General features: G+C 42.7%; 3 protein-coding genes across 3 annotated transcripts in view; all 3 read left to right on the top strand.

The window, feature by feature from the left end:
- Positions 1–2,549, top strand: part of LOC311105817 (serine/threonine-protein kinase SIK3 homolog) — a 47,586-nt gene extending 45,037 nt beyond the window's left edge. The window contains 1 exon segment of the mRNA XM_084148021.1: positions 349–2,549. The gene's annotated coding sequence lies outside the window, so the exon portion shown is untranslated.
- A 2,299-nt stretch (positions 2,550–4,848) lies between these two features.
- Positions 4,849–9,197, top strand: tmem25 (transmembrane protein 25; the record flags this gene model as incomplete). Its single annotated transcript, XM_084147999.1, has 8 exons — positions 4,849–4,924; positions 5,115–5,468; positions 5,764–6,054; positions 6,270–6,404; positions 6,511–6,544; positions 6,966–7,069; positions 7,272–7,352; positions 9,124–9,197. 8 exons carry the CDS (start codon positions 4,849–4,851, stop codon positions 9,195–9,197), a joined length of 1,149 nt encoding a protein of 382 aa, XP_084004125.1.
- A 2,407-nt stretch (positions 9,198–11,604) lies between these two features.
- LOC311105666 (T-cell surface glycoprotein CD3 delta chain) lies at positions 11,605–17,872 on the top strand. Its single transcript, XM_084147881.1, has 7 exons — positions 11,605–11,690; positions 12,085–12,161; positions 12,369–12,389; positions 15,626–15,799; positions 16,002–16,142; positions 16,371–16,438; positions 16,659–17,872. The coding sequence occupies exons 2-7, from the start codon at positions 12,110–12,112 to the stop codon at positions 16,716–16,718; spliced, it is 516 nt and encodes a 171-aa protein (XP_084004007.1). The 5' UTR covers positions 11,605–11,690; positions 12,085–12,109; the 3' UTR covers positions 16,719–17,872.
- The last annotated feature ends 2,175 nt before the right edge of the window (positions 17,873–20,047 follow it).

Raw genomic sequence — 20,047 nt, 5'->3', positions numbered from 1 at the left:
AGATCAGTTTGTCATTTAGTTAAAGCCTTCATTTAACCAGGCTGGTCATTTAGGACACGATTCTCATTCACAGTACTGACTTGGTTGGTCAAGAGGTGAACATGATAAAGCACAGTACTAGAACTGTTAGTGCTCCGAGCTAGGGGATATCGAGGGTGGTATTACCTTGATTCCTCACCTCCTCTCTAAGTGCATTGGAAGAGAAGGACCGTGGGGAGGAACCTCAGATCTGCTCTTTCAATGCATTTTGAGATGGAGGCAAGGAGAGAGGGCAAAAGGAATCAAGGAAAGACAATTGAGATTCACCCCTAGTGTTAACTCTGTCCCTCTGTGTTCTCTCTCTCCTAGGACCGTCTTCTGTGTATAAAGGTCCATATCAGCCACCTGTGTTGAGCAGCATCACACCAAACCGCCATTGTCTGTCTGGAGGGGGCGTTGTCCGTCAGTCCTGGGGCCTTGGGGAGGGCAGGCAGCCTGTAGGCTGCAGCCCGGGGTGGGTGGGGGGGATTGGCTGGGCGAGGGGTGTGGGTCCAATGCCAGTATTCTGTTCTGCACAGCCATCTAGCAAGCATTGCCATCATTGGCTCTCTCCATTTCTGCTCTTCCATCCGATTGGATAGATTGGGCTCTGCCTCCCCCATTCACTTCTTCCTTCCTACCCCCTTGTGGTCCCACCCCGCTCTCCTGCCCCCCTTAACCCCCCCCCCCCCCTTAACTGTTGCCATAGCAACAAACTCATGCGCCTCAATGTCCCAGACATTCATACAGGCAAAACATATAGATAACATAAACTTACACATGCACACACTCAGCCACAAACCCAAAGTATTCACACCAAGTCTGTGCGCGGGGATTCCTGTGAGGTTCTGTCCGCTCCTCCCTCTCCCCTCCACTGTATTCCAGTGGACCATTCCGGAGCGGGCTGTGATCTCAGAGCCTATGAGGCTCTCTCTCAGTGACCCATTCCATTGGGCTTGCGGGGGTGGGTTTGGGTCAGGCTCAGGGGCGCTAAAAAAAAACAATGGAGCTCAGTGACATCGAGATCGCACAGCACAACCAGCTCTCATTTTTTATTTTAATTTCCTGTTCTGTCGTTCTTTTTCTTAATTGTTTTTAAAATTCATTTTTACGGCTAATGTTCATCTAGAAATTATAATAATTATTGTTACTATTATTGTTATTACTGTTTTCTGTAAAATACGTTTTATTGTTATTATGATTATAATGAGAATTATTATTAAAGGAAAAAAAAATGTTCTGTGTTGCAAGGAAGACAACATTTTCGTTTTGATTACTTAAGTAATTCTGCACTTTCGGTTCAAGCTATCTTTTATTCTTCTCCCTGTTTACCCTCATACTGCCTTCTCCTTTTTCCACTCCCCATCGCTCCCCTGCCCCCTCTTGTGTCAGTGACAGTGTGGCATTGTGGGTAGTTTTAACAGACATTCTTCCCCTTCCTCGCCTGTACAGCGACACCATGTATAGACCCCAATTGCAATTTCTGTATCACATTTTTTGGGGGGCATTTTTATATTGTTATTATTTGTGCTTTTGGATGTCTTCAGATCTTTTTTTTCTCTCTTCTGAATATTGAGATTTTTTGCCAAAAGAGTACTGGGAGAAGTCTCCTTCATTGTCATAAAAAAAGTTCTTATTGTTTTATTATCGAGACACTTGAAGAGGAGAGTAATTATTTGTGTTACTTTTTTATCATTTCAATCATTGATCTCGTCGTTGTTGTTATTGTTCTCTTTTTTCTGGGGTAGATTTAGCAGGCAATGGGTTATGGGGTGGTTCGGTGCTGGGAATGCAGTCATTGAAACGGAGGGGAACTAATATAGCTGACATATCATCACCATCATCATCGTAAGACATTTAGAGGTGGAGATGGACAGACCCCTTCTCCTCTCGCTTCCCAATCTGCAGTGGTACCCTCCGTCTCTGACCTCGTCGCCCCCTTATTGGCCGACACACAATGGACATTGCCTCTCCACCCGACTCTGGCCGCGCTACGGCCACATCCAAGGAGGAGACTACTACTCTGCACATGTGCTGCCCCCCTTTTCCATCTCCATCTCGTTCCCTACCTTCGTCACATGATCAGCGAGTGAGACCTACTCCAGCCCCAATACCGAATTCAGTCCTCCATCGCTTCAGAAATCAGGAACTGACCAGAAACAGAGCGGTTGCTTGAGTTTGAACGCAACGCAGTATGTACAGTTCAGATAGTGAGCGGAGGGGGTGGGAGAATGATCTGCCCCCTTATCCCTCCCTTGTCCGTAGGACTCCCAGTGCACCATGGTCCAGCGAGGGACTGTGAGTGTGTTGCTGATGAGTGACCACCTCATCGTTGTCCTCGTCCTTCTGTCTGGCATCCCTCTCATCGTCTGTAAACCAGCTCTCTGCTCGGCACCTGTATCCTATGTTCTCTTTTTCTAACGTTTATTTTGTTTTTGGGAGTACAAAAATACTAAAGTGCAACAACGATGATTAAATAGAATACCAACTGAAATGAATTAAATAAATATATATAAATAAATAATTTAAAAAGACAATGTGTTTGGGTGATGTTCAATACATTTAAGGAATCTGTATACCACCTGTGTATTTATGCTTGTTTTTTGTCAGTCTGAATGTCATACTGATTTTCTGACTCAATACAAATGATACAAGTTATTATAATGCAGCTGCTTGTAGTTGAGGAGCAGACTTAATGATGGTCAAACATGTATAAACATCTTTATGCATTATAGCAGGGTTGCGTTCCATTCAAATTCAGGAAGTAAACTGAAATTCCCACTAGAATTTGACTTTCAGTTTACTTCCACAATTGACTGAATTAAAAAATGATCAACCCTGCCATATACTCCAGATTTGACAGTCTATGTGATAGATGGGGCACAAACCTGAAATCCTCATGGGTAAGAAGAATAACTCCACAAGTTGTATTTGTGAGAGGTAAGGAAAGGACCTCTTTGCCCCTGACGCAGGAATCACTGTAGGGATGAATGGGGATCATTGGGTAAGCTATTGATCTACATCCCTCTACCTCAGGGCTGCAGTGCTCTGTGATCAGCTTCTTTGGTCTGTCTGTAGAGCTGCACTGCAGTGGCTTTTCAGGCAACGGTAGCTGAGCACAGATCTAAGGAGCCCTATAGTATGTAATAGGGGAGGGGCTGCGATTGGAAGATTGACAAGATTAATGGATAAGTGGATAACATCTAGTCCCTGTGCCTTAGTAGACTGACACCTTTCCCCCTCATCACTCCTTCCATCCATCCCTTCATTTTTCTCTCTCTCACACCTTGGAATACATGGTTACTGGCTCATTAAATGACAGATGCATTGCGTAGCTTGTCCTGTTTTCCTCTCTCTCCCTCTTTCCTCTCTCTCCCTCTTTCCTCTCTCTCCTCTTTCCTCGCTCCCCTTCTCGTTGTCTGTGTGGCGACAGCATGACTGCCTGCGTCAGCCACTAAATGCTGCTCGCTGCAGTCAGAGGATCGTGTGTGTAGTTCAGTGAGCCAGGGGGGGCTGCCTCCCGTCTCCTCTGCTACCCTACCCAGCATGCATGGAGGACCGACAGGCTGAATCATCCCACCACCATCTGCAGACTGTGCCAAGGTAACACACTAACGTGTGTGTGTGTGAGAAAGAGGGAGAGATAAAGAGAAAATAAAGAATGGGGGAAGACAGATTAGGACTGTTACGTGTGTGTGTTGGTGTATCTGTGTTTGAAAGACAGTGCTGTGTGCATTGCTGTGTATGTATTTGGGCATGCATCCCTGCACAGCAGATTTAGTGTGTTGCGCAGAGTAGCCCTGGAGGTCTCACTCCTCTTGTCCATTACTCCCTTCAATCCAACATGCCTGTGCTTGTTATGATAAGCTTCCAGTCTTCTCTTTACTAGACTGACTGCATCATTGTTTATTTGGGGAATACTATTCCCATGCTGTCAGCTTTATGTATTGATGTCATGCTTACATGTCTGCTTTAGTGGAAGGCGCTGACACATTGATCATGTGACTATGATAATCCGTGATTAATAGCATCAGGCGTTTGTAATTTCTGGTGCTTTTTCACAAATTGATTTGCATATATGTGGTGTGAAATCACTGATTTCTCCTTTAAACAGGCCTGTGTTTTTCATCTACTGATAGAGATCTACTCAGATGGTGTCCAAATCAGCGCATTACACTGCAGCTCCTTACAAATCAAAGTTAGACCGCCAGCAAATTATTGAATACTCTAGAGCCAGGGTCTATTTGTGAAGAGCATAATCAACTCTTTCTCTACCGCTCATCATTGTGTGTCTATATCCCCGTCGCAGTTTGGCTATTTGTGTCTTTCATCGACTGTTGTATCCTTTCTAATTGGCTGTTCCTGTGTCTTTTCATGGATTGCCCAGGAAGCTACTGCTCCTCTGTTGACATTGTCTGTTAACACTAGTTGTTTATCTGTCTCAACTTGTGTTCACCACATTCTCTTTGTCTCTCTTAGTGATCTATACTCTTTATCCCTGTGTGTTTTTACTGTCTTCGTCCCAGTCTCTTTCCTTCTGTCAGTGTTTTCTTGTCTTTCTAGGGCTAATGCAATTCTTATATGTCCATGTTCTCTCTCTCTCTCCATAGCTGACACACTGTCCTATTTCACTGTCGTGTTTCTGTCTGGATGTCTGTTTGTTTGTGCACCTCCTTGGCATTCTCTTGTCTGTGAAATAGCTCTATTCAGTCACTTACTGCCAGTCTCTCTATCCCTGTGTGTGTGTGTGTGTGTGTGTGTGTGTGCGTGTGCGTGCATGCGCACGTAATGGCAGATAGCAGGTGTGTGTTGGTGGTCCTGTGGACGAGCATGGAGTGTGTGTGTCTGAGGCAGGGGCCAGGCACCACTGTCCTGCTGCTACACACCTTGGCCTGGGCATGGACAGGTCAGTAACAAGACTGGATCACAAAAACTAAGAGATGGAAAATATACCACCTCACAGAGTATACTACACAGTTCTTTATGAGTTACGTTATGTTGATGAAGATTCTCATGAGAAACCGATGAAAGGTACATTGAAATAGACACTGAGTTTCAAGTGCACATATTTTTTATATATCAACTTCTCTATCCAGGTGCCATCGAACATGCACCCAAAATTGATGGACGGCATCGAGCTGCACTAACACTGAAAGAGAATGTCACCCACAAGTTCAACTGCCAATCAGAGGGTTGGAATCCTCATGCACCGCCCCTGCTGACATGGTACCTCAACGGGGAGCGACAGAGACAGCCGTCGGACAAACGGACACCTGGGCGCCTGGTGGTGACGACATCACAGGAGGAGTCTGGGCTGCTGAAGCCAGACTCCAAGCACAACAGCACCTTCTCTCTGAGAGCCAGGAAGTGGGATAGAGAGCTGGTGTGTGCCGCCTCCAGCCCTCACAGTGGAGAGAGCTACAACGCCACCGTCACCCTCAATGTGCAGTGTGAGTAGGCTTGTTGAATGATCTACTGATGTTTTGTGGTGTGGGAATGTGTTTATATGATTATCTGTTGTGGCTGTTAAGGTTTCACTTACTTCTTGAATTAAGGTCACATAACCAAATACAGTATTAACCCCAGTCCTTCTGCTTACTCAGATATTGTCATTGGCCACAGTGCTAATATCAATATCCAATATGACCCCACTACAGTAGGTTATTTAAACCCAGTAGTATATTGAACTGATGTGATGCTCAGTTTCCCTGTATTTGTTCTGTTCCCCTACCTTTTCTATCCCAGTCCAGCCAGAGATTCTGCGTGTGAACGCTCACTACACTGAAACCTCAGACCCTGGCCTCTCCCTGGTCCTCTTTGCCTTGGTACGGTCCAACCCCCCTGCCCACATCACCTGGGTGGACCAGTCCGGTCAGCTGGTGGCAAACACTTCAGACTTCCTCATCCTGGACTTGCGGAGCTACCCCTGGCTGACCAATCACACGCTGCGGGTCGCCCTGAGCAGCCTACCAGGGAACGTCTCCGTAAACGCCAGCAACAGTGTCGGTGCAGCTCAGAGCAACCTAGCTCTGGCAGGTCTGACATGTCAATATCACTTTTACCCTTTTCTCACTATCATGACGGCACGAACCAAACTGTCTTGCATATTTTCTTTTCAGCGAAGGGTGGATGCGTAACCAGGCCAGCTGAGCATAGCTTGGTTTGGCCCAGCTCGGTTAGACTTAGTAGTGTAAAAAGCCTATTTTTCACTGCAGTCCAGATCATAGGCCCCCTGTTTCTGTATTTTCCAGAGTTCCTCCAGTCCAGGGTGGAGGTGCCGGTGCTGGGCATCCTGACAGGGGGCGCTGTGGGCTTCATTACCCTCCTCTTCCTCAGCCTTCTGGTGCTCTGCCTACTGCACAAGAACAAGGGCAAGGCCGTCATCGGTGAGACATGGGAGCAAGGAGGGTGGGAGGAACTGTTGTATTTTGATGATACAATGAATGAGGTGCTTTAAGTCTCTGAAGAATGTCTGTGCCTGTTCTTTTTCAGATGAGCCAGTCGAGATTATAATGGCGCAAAAATGGTAACGTACATTATTTGGTTAGTCTGTCTGTTTGTGTCAGTTGTCAGCATAGTTATGTGTCTAAATGTGTCTTTCTTTGAATACGAAAACAAGGGGGAAAAGTATGAAAATGTATGCACTCACTGCTACTGTAAGTCGCTCTGGAAAAGAGTGTCTGCTAAAATGACAAATGTAATACCTATGTATTGTATTCATGCTCCTCTTTATATATTTACAGTACAGTACATAAGGCAAGTGTCTGTATAATAATGTACTTTACATGGGTGTATTAACTAGGAAACAAACGGAAGCAAACAGGCCAGAATGGGGATGGGTATACCTGAACTTATCCAATAAGAGACTGTCATTTTCGTTGCAAAGCATTTCGCTATGGTTTGCTACGGTGTGCACTAATGAATACACCCCATGATTCTTGTTTCAGTATCGAATCACCTAGTGTGAAGGTAGACAAGATAAACCTACCCAGAGAGAACATGTCTCTACCGTCCAACATGCAACTCAACGACCTCAGCACCCTGCGTAAAGGTAAGACACTACTGTTGAGAGACAGATACCTCATTAGAACCGAGGCAGAAATCTCATCAATGGTGCAAAGCAATTACAGAACAGGTGCAGGAAACAGTGGCCATTTTGGTGCCCTGGGCACTGGCACCTGTCCCTGTGGTCTTCTCCATGTCTCCGTCCCATCTGTTACTCTACTCTACATCCCCATGCTGTCTCTCTATAGCACGAGAGGCCGCCAAACACCACCTTGGGGAGAAGATGAGAGAGGAAGAGGAGGATCTTTCTGCTGCCTACGCTGCTAGGGGTAAGACAGGGTTCAGAGGTTTAAGGTTAGCTTGCCTGTCGAATGGAAATGAGTTGGCCCAGTCTACACTTTCCACACTAATGTAATGTGTAACATATTCTCAGGCTGTTACGAAGGGTGTGAATGTGTTTATATATTATTGGATGTGTGTGAGCCTATAATTCTCGTTTGTGTGTATATACTGTGCACCACATACAGTACCAGTCAAAAGTTTGGACACACCTACTCATTCAAGGGTTGTTCTTTATTTTTACTATTTTCTACATTGTAGAATAATAGTGAAGACATCAAAACTATGAAATAACACAAATGGAATCATGTAGTAACCAAAAAAAGTGTTAAACAAATCAAAATATATTTTATATTTGAGATTCTTCAAATAGCCACCCTTTGCCTTGATGACAGCTTTGCACACTCTTGGCATTCTCTCAACCAGCTTCACATGGAATGCATTTCCAACAGTGTTGAAGGACTTCCCACATATGCTGAGCACTTGTTGGCTACTTTTCCTTCACTCTGCGGTCCGACTCATCCCAAACCATCCCAATTGGGTTGAGGTCGGGGGATTGTGGAGGCCAGGTCATCTGATGCAGCACTCAATCACTCTCCTTCTTGATAAAATAGCCATTACACAGCCTGGAGGTGTGTTGGGACATTGTCCTGTTGAAAAATAAATGATAGTCCCACTAAGCCCTAACCAGTTGGGATGGCGTATCGCTGCAGAATTCTGTGGTAGCCATGCTGGTTAAGTGTGCCTTGAATTCTAAATAAATCACAGACAGTGTCACCACACACCATAACACCCCACACCATAACACCTCCTTCTCCATGCTTTATGGTGGGAAATACACATGCGGAGATCATCCGTTCACCCACACCGCGTCTCACAAAGATACAGCAGTTGGAACCAAAAATCTCCAATTTGGACTCCAGACCAAAGGACAAATTTCCACCGGTCTAATGTCCATTGCTCGTGTTTCTTGGCCCAAGCAGGTCTCTTCTTATTATTGGTGTCCTTTAGTAGTGGTTTCTTTGCAGCAATTTGACCATGAAGGCCTGATTCACACAGTCTGCTCTGAACAGTTGATGTTGAGATGTGTCTGTTACTTGAACTCTGTGAAGCATTTATTTGGGCTGCAATTTCTGAGGCTGGTAACTATAATGAACTTATCTTCATGAGAGCCAGTTTCATCATAACGCTTGATGGTTTTTGCGACTACACTTGAAGAAAGTTTTTTAAATGTTCCGTATTGACTGACCTTCATGTCTTAAAGTAATGATGGACTGTCATTTCTCTTTGCTTATTTGAGCTGTTCTTGCCATAGTATGAACTTGGTCTTTTACCAAATAGGGCTATCTTCTGTATACCCCCCTATCTTGTCACAACACAACTGATTGGCTCAAACGCATTAAGAAGGAAAGAAATTCCACAAATAAACTTTTAACAAGGCACACCTGTTAATTGAAATGCATTCCAGGTGACTACCTCGTGAAGCTGGTTGAGAGAATGCCAAAAGTGTGCAAAGCTGTCATCAAGGCAAAGGGTGGCTACTTTGAAGAATCTCAAATATAAAATATATTTTGATTTCTTTAACACTTTTTGGTTCCATATGTGTTATCTCATAGTTTTGATGTTTTCACTATTATTCTACAATGTAGAAAATAGTACAAATAAAGAAAAAACCCTGAAATGAGTAGGAGTGTCCAAACTTTTGACTGGTAGTGTAAGTCCTTACATTGTTCTAAAGGTTGTTGTTGACACCCCCTCCAGGCTTTGCCCGGTACCCCATGGTGGGCTACATCTATAAGGTGAACAGCAAGAGCAGTGATGAGATCTGGCTCTGACTACTACGCCACAGTCCCACCACTGGGTGGTCAAACCACAGTGCAACCGGCCAATAGGAACCTGTGAACGACTGCCAGTCAGCCAATCAGCCGATCCCGTCTTCAAAAAGGACCAATAGAGATGTTGAGATGATTACAGGCGCAGACTAAGGGGAACCTATCAGGAAGATACTGTAGGTAGCTATCTCACTCTGATGTTGTCTAGATGAACCTATTACAGCAGGTAATCACATTCCAACTTGATTCAGTGAAAATCAGAAACTCAGAATATCAAGTCCTATGTTGATTGGTTAGTATATTTCAAGCTGACAGGTATAAATCTGTAGCCTGGTTCTATATCTGTTTGTGCTGTCTGTCTGTTTGGTGTGACAATATGTCACAAACAGATCTGGGACCAGGCTAATAACTCTGACTGCCATGGACTGAATTATCAAAGGGCGCAGTTGTAGAATCAAGTTAATACATTTAGATGGCTCTAAAAACCTAAACCGATACTCAGTGTGGGAAGTATACTGTACCAGTGCTTTAGATGGTTTACTGACACCTACCACATCTCCATATACTACAGTCTGTTGATCACATACCATAACCATGAACTCCTGTTGGATTACGGAATGCTTAATGTTCTTTGTATATCATAAGAATGACCAAAACAATGTATGTGAACTGATATATTTCTATGGATATATACATAAACAATAGATATTCCTCTAAAAGTATATAACATGTGTATATGTATATTTGTATTCATATGTGTATGTGTATAAAATACATCTAATAAAGATTAATATGACTATGGATATGACTATGGATGGTAAATTCTGCTTTTGTTTTTATTCAACCAGCAGGGGCACTAATCTTACCCTGTCAAGTACCATAGTTAAGATGGAGACTGAAGGATCAAATCAAATCAAATCAAATTGTATTTGCCACAGGCGCCGAATACAACAGGTGTAGACCTTACAGTGAAATGCTTACTTACAAGCCCTTAACCAACAATGCAGTTTTAAGAAAAAAAGTGTTAAGTAAAAAATAAATGACTCAAAAGTAAAAATTATTAAAGAGCAGCAGTAAAATAAAATAACAGTAGGGAGGCTATATACAGGGGGTACCGGTACAGTCAATGTGCGGGGGCACCGGTTAGTCGAGGTAATTGAGGTAATATGTACACGTAGGTAAAGTTAAAGTGACTATGCATAGATAATAAACAATGCAAATAGTCCGGGTAGCCATGATTAGCTGTTCAGGAGTCATATGGCTTGGGGTAGAAGCTGTTAGGAAGCCTTTTGGACCTAGACTTGGCGCTCCGGTACCGCTTGCCGTGCGGTAGCAGAGAGAACAGTCTATCATTAGGGTGGCTGGAGTCTTTTACAATTTTTAGGGCCTTGATTTACACATAATGGTCTGTCTTCTTGTCATATTAATGCTGTCACCAGAGGACATTGGGCTTTGCAGGTCAGGGCTGGGGGTCAGTTGGGACAGTGCAGGGCTGGCCTTGTTCACTGGTCCTGCTGTAGTAGAGCCCAGGCTAGTGTTGGCCCATTTCAGTGTGCTGAGCCAGTGGGAGGAAATGCAGCCTTAGCCTGATGGAAATTGTAATGACCTTTACATATGATAATTATATCTCAGATTGTGTTAATTTGACACTGATGAGAAGGAAGTGATGCGGTCCTATATTTTATGGTTCTGACACTGCTGACTGGGTAGATGTGATTGTATGTAGATTTTTACCAGAAAAACGATGTTATGACCCCCAACATTTTGTATACTGCAATTCTTCCATGAAAAGTGTTTTCTGTCTTACCTGTGGTAAGTGCATTGTTGTTTTTGTCGACATAGGGGTGGTAGTGTTTGAGGCATTGTGTCTTAGTGCCTGGGTGAGAGTGTGAGAGTGTGACTGCGTTCCAGGTGCCAGTTGTAGGTTGCAGGGTGTTGTGGTCTACCATTGCCAAGCAGGAAACTGCTTTGTGGGATCATCTCTTTGTCTTTCTCACATGGCTCCTCTACATTCTGCAGAGCACTAGGGATTTTAGGTTTTCAACAGAATCATTGGGACATAACTTTCTTAAAGAAATGTGATTATGATCATAATCATGTTTTACTACGTCGTAAAAGCATACTCCATACTAAAACCAGTAGACTCTCTTAAATTATGTTTAGCAATTTACTGTAGGCCCATATGTAATTATTCTTACCCTTATAAAAAATATGGTATTAAACATTGGGACATTGTTGTTTCAAAAGTGAAAGTACTTGCTAAAGCAGCATGTTGAAGTTATGTCGAGCTGTGGCCTCACCCATAACCCAACCCAGTCTAATTTCAGAGAAGTTACAGAGGTACCAGATAGAGACAGATACAGCCCCTTGTGTAACGGAAGATAAACCAATCATACTCACTTCCTCCTCATAGACATAGAGACAGACAGACCCATAGAGAAGGTGACATTTTGAAGACTTTTTGGAAACATACAGGGGAACGGATTCAATATTAAGGTATGCTTTTATTTTGAACTCCTATTCTAAAGAGTTGATAGAGACGCTTAAAGAGTTGGCATCACTGGCATGAGAAATATTTATTTACAATATTTATTGTTTGTTAGAGGCCAAGGATGTGTAAAATTACACATGAGACACAAAACAACAATAAATCAATATATTTGTGTAAAGGTGTTATTTCTTGTAATATTTCATGCCTCAATTAAGTAAATAAAGACGTATTTATTTTTCTATTATGATACAAAATAGAAGTTTGAGTAAAATTAAAATGGCTGACTAGGGACAGAAAATGGTTTCTTTCCTATTTTTGGGGATGGACGTAGGGGCTCTTTAGGTTACACCGCCTACAATGGCAGTGTATGAAATGATACACCAGCTGTAATTTCCCCAGGAGAATCAAGAGAAGAGTAAGCAGAATGAAGGGGACCATACTCTTGGCTCATCTGTTGGTGATTTGGACCATGACTGGTATGTTTTGGGATTCTATGAAAAAAATGGATTGACAGACTGCATAAAAAAATGTATGTCAGAAATTATTCAACACACCAGTTTTTTCTGATCACTTCTTGATTATTCCTGACTAGATTAATCAGCTGGATGACATTAAAAAGTACAAGATCACTGACGTCAAGGTCACAAATGCCTAACTGATGCTTTCCCCCATTCTTTTTACAGTACCTATAGATTCAGAGAAAGGTAAGTGGCCAGATTAGTTCAGTTCCTGATTTGATCTAACTATGAATTCTAGGGCATTATCTGGGCATATATCAGGTTTTCTCCCAACTCTCCTAATTTAATTTAGTATTCAAAACTATCTAACTGAACTGACTAAAACCCACCATAATTATTGGCACCATTGATAGAGATGAGCAAAAAAGACTGTATAAAATAAATAATACAAAAACATTTTTTCACCTGACCATAGGACCACCTGGAGTTTGATACATGGTGTTGGCACTTGGATTGGAACCAGTGCTATGGTCAGATTACATGAAAATAGACCTCTTTGGCACACCAGTGTTGAGTTTGGTGTTGAAAAACAAAAGCATATGCAGATAGTATCTCATACCTACGGTAAAATATGTTGGTGGATCTCTGATGTTATGGGGCTATTTTGCTTCCACTGGTCCTGGGGCCCTTGTTAAGATCAACGGCATCATGAATGTTGACCAAGTACGAGGACATTGTAGCCAAAAACCTTGTTGCCTCTGCCAGGATGCTGACACTTGGCCGCAAGCAGATCTTCCAGCAAGACAATAAAACCAAGCACTAATCAAAATCCTCAAAGAAATGGTTAATTGACCACAAAATCAGTCTCCGGACTTGAACCCCATTTAAAAACGTGTGATTTGAATTGAAGAGGGCAGTCCGTAAGAGCAGACGAAGGATCTGGAAAGATTCTGTATGGAGGAATAGTCTAACATCAAATAAAATAAAATGGTATTTGTCACATGCTTCCAAAACAACAGGTGTAGACTAACAGTGAAATGCTTACTTACATTCCGTTCCCAACAATGCAGAGAGAAAGAAAGAAAAATAATAACAAGGAATAAATACACAACGAGTAACGATAACTTGGCTTTATATACGGAGTACCAGTACCAAGTCAATGTACAGGGGTATGAGGTAATTGAGGTAGATATGTACATATAGGTAGGGATAAAGTGACTAGGCAACAGGATAAATAATAATCACTAACAGCAGCGCATGTCATGAATGAAAAGACTTAGTGCAAAAAGGTTCAATGCAGATAGTCCGGGTAGCTATTGGTTAACTACAATATTTAACTAACTATACTGAACAAAATTATAAACGCAACATGCAACAATTTCAAAGATTTTACTGAGTTACAGTTCATATAAGGAAATCAGTCAACTGAAATAATCTATGGATGTCACATGACTGGGAATTCAGAAATGAATCTGTTGGTCACAGGGGTGTGGATCAGAAAACCAGTCAGTATCTGGTGTGACCACCATTTGTCTCATGCAGTGCGACACATCTCCTTCACATAGAGTTGATCAGGCTGTTGATTGTGGCCTGTAGAATGTTGTCCCGCTCCTCTTCAATGGCTGTGCGAAGTTGCTGGATATTGGCGGGAACTGGAACACGCTGTCGTACACGTCGATCCAGAGCATCCCAGACATGTTCAATGGGTGATATGTCTGGTGAATATGCAGGCCATGGAAGAACTGGGACATTTTCAGCTTCCAGGAATTGTGTACAGATCCTTGCAACATGGGGCCATGCATTATCATGCTGAAACATGAGGTGATGGCGGCAGATGAATGCCAAGACAATGGGCCTCAGGATCTCATCATGGTATCTCTGTGCATTCCAATTGTCATTGATAAAATGGAATTGTGTTCATTGTCCGTAGCTTCTGCCTGCCCATACCATAACCCCACCACCACCATGGGGCACTCTGTTCACAACGCTGACATCAGCAAACCACTCGCCCACATGACCCCATTCACGTGATCTGCGGTTGTGAGGCCCGTTCGACGTACTGCCAAATTCTCTAAAACGTGTTGGAGGTGGCTTATGGTAGAGAAATGAACATTCAATTCTCTGGCAACAGCTCTGGTAGACATTCCTTCAGTCAGCATGCCAATTGCTCCCCCCACTCAAAATTTAAGACATCTGTGGCATTGTGTTGTGTGACAAATCTGCACATTTTGGAGTGGCCTTTTATTGTCCCCAGCACAAGGTGCACCTGTGTTATGATCATGCTGTTGAATCAGCTTCTTGATATGCCACACCTGTCAGGTGGATGGATTATCTTGGCAAAGGAGAAATGCTCACTAACAGGGATGTGCACAAAATTTTTGATAGATAAGCTTGTGCGTATGGAACATTTCTGGGATATTTTATTTCAGCTCATGAAACATGGGACCAACACTTTAAATGTTGCGTTTATATTTTTGTTCAGTTTATTTAGCGGTCTTATGGCTTGAGGTTAAAAGCTGTTCAGGGTCCTGTTGGTTCCAGACTTGGTGCATCTGTACCGCTTGCCGTGCGGTGGCAGAGAGAACAGTCATTTACTTGGGTGGCTGGAGTCTTCGACAATTTTTAGGACCTTCCTCTGACAACGCCTGGTATAGAGTTCCTGGATGGCAGGGAGCTCGGCCCCAGTGATGTACTGGGCCGTACGCACTACCCTCTGTAGTGCCTTGCGGTCGGATGCAAGCAGTTGCCATACCAAGCGGTGATGCAGCCAGCCAAGATGCTCTCAATGGTGCAGCTGTAAAACCTTTTGAGGATCTGAGGGCCCATGTCGAATCTTTTCAGAGGGGGAAGAGGCATTGTCGTGCCCTCTTCACGACTGTGTTGGTGTGTGTGGACCACGATAATTCCTTAGTGATGTGGACACTGAGGAACTTGAAGCTCTTGACCTGCTCCACTATAGCCCCGTCTATGTGGATGGGGGCATGCTCGGCCCTCCGTTTCCGGTAGTTCAGAATCAGCTCCTTTTTTCTTGCTGACGTTGAGGGAGAGGTTGTTGTCCTGGCACCACACTGCCAGGTCTCTGATCGCCCAACGTTTTCTCCAATCTCATAAAACAATTTAGAAAAAGGCTGTGTAATTATCCTCGCAAGGGGAGGTTGCTAAAGTATTTACATTTTGACCCCTATCTTTTTTAGATGTTTTAAAAATGATTTCTCTGTGCAATTGTATTCGTATAAAATATTATAATTCGTTTGAGCATACAATACCTCACACTATTTGTATTATTTATTTCATACAGTCTTTTTTCTTTATCTTTATCAAGGGTGCCAATAATTATAGACATTGACTGTATGTCTGCCTATATGCCTTTGCTTGAATAACAGAAACAGAGCATGATGGAAATGTAGATGGAGAGAAACATTAATATAATGAAAGGGCATATCAGTCTATCTTATCTAATGCTGGTGTTTCTATTTCTTTAGCTCAGCTGAAAATAGACGTGGTCGAATCCTCTGACAAGATCACACTAAAATGTGCTAATGGTGTGTTTTCTAATAATGAAACGTCTAAAGAATTGGAATACAAGGACGAAAACACAGGGGAGTATGTATGCAACATTAAAGGAGAAATGCACAACATCTTTGTGAAATTCCGGAGTAAGTACAGTACTACCATTTCCCTCAATGTATAATTAAATGGCACAAGAATATAAGAAGTCAATGTTTGTTTTGTGTTTATGCCATTATAACACCCATTTCATTATAATTTACGTACTGTGTGTGTGCGCGTGTGCGTGGGATGCGTGTATTGTGTGTGTGGGTGGCGTGCTTGTGTGTGTGTGTGTATGTGTGTTCCCAGCCTGTGATAACTGCATCGAACTGGATGTAGCTGCGGCTGTAGCGATGGTTATGGGAGAATTGGTGGCCACTGTCCTTATTGGAGTAGCTGTCTATTGCATTGCCTCACAGCCCAAAGCAACACTGACCACCGGCAAGAAAAGTGAGTGACCACACAAAGGAGAAAAAACATGGGTGTATGTGAAATTGAAATTTTAATGATACCTGACGAGCCTCTACCCACTTTTCTTTATTTTTATGTTTATGAAGTGAACACTTCTCATTTAGCTATTCTTAAAAATAAAATGTTTTACAGTAAACATACAAAAATAACACACGAGGACCATAATCAATAATGTAATGCAATTTCATTTCTCTCTTTCACCCCTAGCATCTAGCAAAATGGGGCTCATCCAAAATGAGGCGAGTGCAAACCTAGACCCCATTGGCCACTATCAGGTAGGTGTTTCCTGGCTTCTTTAAGCCACAATCCTGACATGAACTAAATAACATGTCAAACTCATTAAGTTATAGGGATGGATTGATCCATTTGTGTCTGTCTTTCTTTCTTTCTTTCTTTCTTTCTTTCTTTCTTTCTTTCTTTCTTTCTTTCTTTCTTTCTTTCTTTCTTTCTTTCTTTCTTTCTTTCTTTCTTTCTTTCTTTCTTTCTTTCTCACAGCCTCTGAATAAAAGGCGCATGGACAAATCTGAATACAGCACTCTGCCGGAAAGGAGATAAAGAGAGAACTAAAATGTAAATAACAAGAAGCTCCGCCCACTCTTTACGCTCCGGTCGAAGATCCGTTTCTGATCGAAACGTGGTCATTAAAGCGGTGAATTGGGAGCTTTAACAGTGTGCAGGCCTTCTTGTTCTTCACTAGTATTCTTTATTAGCCCAGCACCTATGTTTTTTAAATCATGACAAGTCCCTCAATTGTCCATTTGATGTACAGTCATTGACTGTTTGCTCAGTTGCTTTGTTGAGTTTGCTCTACTGCTTTGCATGAACTAAGATTTCCTTCTGGTACCATTTATTTGGCATGATGACTCATAAGGTTAATATTACTGTATATGGACATACATGCATTTTCCATGTATTTATTTGTGTATTAATTTAGGCTGTATTGTCAGTCCATGTAGTAACATAATTTGTGATTTGCTTTTATAGTCCTAGCAGATACTTTTTTTCAACATGTGTACAGATAATGTTGTTTGACGAATTTAGGGGTACAATGGGGAGCTGAGGTTTGTTACTCACTCCAAAGCTCTCACTCATCACTGTACCCTCTTTATGAGAGTGGGCTGGCCTTCCTTAGCTCTTTGGAAACATGGTCATTGGTACGTCTTCATTTATAAGGCCATACTGAGACCGCTCCCCTTTACCTGTAAAACACTGTCTAGCAGACAAATGACAGCTATCGGCTACCCTCACAGGACTCTGTCTTGTTGACTGTGCCCGTACAGAGCTGGGTAAAAAAGCATTCCAGTTCTCTGGCCCTTCCAATTGGAACGAGCTACAAAAGGACATGAAATTGCAGGAGCTTGTGTCCTTGAATTAGTTTAAAGTTAGGGTCAAATCTATGGTGGAGAATAAAGTGTGTGGGGGGGGGTCAATGTTTTGACCCCTAGATGCAACACACCTCCCCAATTAATTATTGCCTGTTTTTAAATTGTAGTGCTTTGTGTTTTATGTTGTAATTATGTCTGAAACTCTGTGTGCTTCTATTATGGCCAGGTCTATCTTGAAAAATAGGTTTTTAATCTCAATGAGACTAACCTGGTGACTAAAATACAAATAACATATATAAATAATGAAATGCAAATGAAATGGAAAGTTGGTCACAAAATAACGACTGCCATTGTAACAATAAATCATTTTACTTTTATATGTTCACTGATTGTGACTTGTTATTTCTGGTTTCCTCCTACTTTTTATGAGATCACCAAGTGTCAGTCATTTTGTTCTGACTTTCCACTTGTTTACTACCACACAGAGAGCAACTTTAGTGGAGGGTTTGCTCTACAGGAAGACTGAATGTGTCAGATATTCTAATGGAACAGAGAACATGATACAGTGGGGAGAATAAGTATTTGATACACTGCCGATTTTGCAGGTTTTCCTACTTACAAAGCATGTAGAGATCTGTAATTTTTATCATAGGTACACAGACGGAATCTAAAACAAAAATCCAGAAAATCACATTGTATGATTTTTAAGTAAATAATTTGCATTTTATTGCATGACATAAGTATTTGATACATCAGAAAATCAGAACTTAATATTTGGTACAGAAACCTTTGTTTGCAATTACAGAGATCATATGTTTCCTGTAGGTCTTGACCAGGTTTGCACACACTGCAGCAGGGATTTTGGCCCACTCCTCCATACAGACCTTCTCCAGATCCTTCAGGTTTCGGGGCTGTGGCTGGGCAATACGGACTTTCAGCTCCCTCCAAAGATTTTCTATTGGGTTCAGGTCTGGAGACTGGCTAGGCCACTCCAGGACCTTGAGATGCTTCTTACGGAGCCACTCCTTAGTTGCCCTGGCTGTGTGTTTTGGGTCGTTGTCATGCTGGAAGACCCAGCCACGACCCATCTTCAATGCTCTTACTGAGGGAAGGAGGTTGTTGGCCAAGATCTCGCGATACATGGCCCCATCCATCCTCCCCTCAATACGGTGCAATCGTCCTGTCCCCTTTGCAGAAAAGCATCCCCAAAGAATGATGTTTCCACCTCCATGCTTCACGGTTGGGATGGTGTTCTTGGGGTTGTACTCATCCTTCTTCTTCCTCCAAACACGGCGAGTGGAGTTTAGACCAAAAAGCTATATTTTTGTCTCATCAGACCACATGACCTTCTCCCATTCCTCCTCTGGATCATCCAGATGGTCATTGGCAAACTTCAGACGGGCCTGGACATGCGCTGGCTTGAGCAGGGGGACTTTGCGTGCGCAGCAGGATTTTAATCCATGACGGCGTAGTGTGTTACTAATGGTTTTCTTTGAGACTGTGGTCCCAGCTCTCTTCAGGTCATTGACCAGGTCCTGCCGTGTAGTTCTGGGCTGATCCCTCACCTTCCTCATGATCATTGATGCCCCACGAGGTGAGATCTTGCATGGAGCCCCAGACCGAGGGTGATTGACCGTCATCTTGAACTTCTTCCATTTTCTAATAATTGCGCCAACAGTTGTTGCCTTCTCACCAAGCTGCTTGCCTATTGTCCTGTAGCCCATCCCAGCCTTGTGCAGGTCTACAATTTTATCCCTGATGTCCTTACACAGCTCTCTGGTCTTGGCCATTGTGGAGAGGTTGGAGTCTGTTTGATTGAGTGTGTGGACAGGTGTCTTTTATACAGGTAACGAGTTCAAACAGGTGCAGTTAACACAGGTAATGAGTGGAGAACAGGAGGGCTTCTTAAAGAAAAACTAACAGGTCTGTGAGAGCCGGAATTCTTACTGGTTGGTAGGTGATCAAATACTTATGTCATGCAATAAAATGCAAATTAATTACTTAAAAATCATACAATGTGATTTTCTGGATTTTCGTCTCTCACAGTTGAAGTGTACCTATGATAAAAATTACAGACCTCTACATGCTTTGTAAGTAGGAAAACCTGCAAAATCGGCAGTGTATCAAATACTTGTTCTCCCCACTGTACGTGCAATGCTTTTCGAGTGTGGTTATGGGGGTTAACTGCTGCTAGTCTACAAAGTGCGGTTTCCTAACGGAGCTTAGAGAGGTGATCAAACGGAAGCGCTGAAACAACACAGAGCTCACAGCATACACAACCAACCCCCACACATCCAAGCTCACATCACTCCCACACACACACACATAAACGTACACACTCACACACACACAAACAAATCAACCAAACTTGAAAACATACACATTTAACAACACTCAAATTCCCCAAAGTAACGACTGTTGATCAGATCTAACAGATACCATTCACTCCAGTGTTCCAGGTGTGCACACACCATGTTCATGGTCTTCACTCTGGACCATAATTAGCTGAATCAGCTGTGTAAGTGCAGGGCTGGATTGATCTATCTAGTCACTCATTGA

This window comes from Coregonus lavaretus (genome assembly GCF_964263955.1).
Source record: "Coregonus lavaretus genome assembly, chromosome: 30".
Taxonomy (NCBI): domain Eukaryota; kingdom Metazoa; phylum Chordata; class Actinopteri; order Salmoniformes; family Salmonidae; genus Coregonus; species Coregonus lavaretus.
Note: the sequence above shows the minus strand (reverse complement) of the source record. Positions and strands in the feature narration are given on the sequence as shown.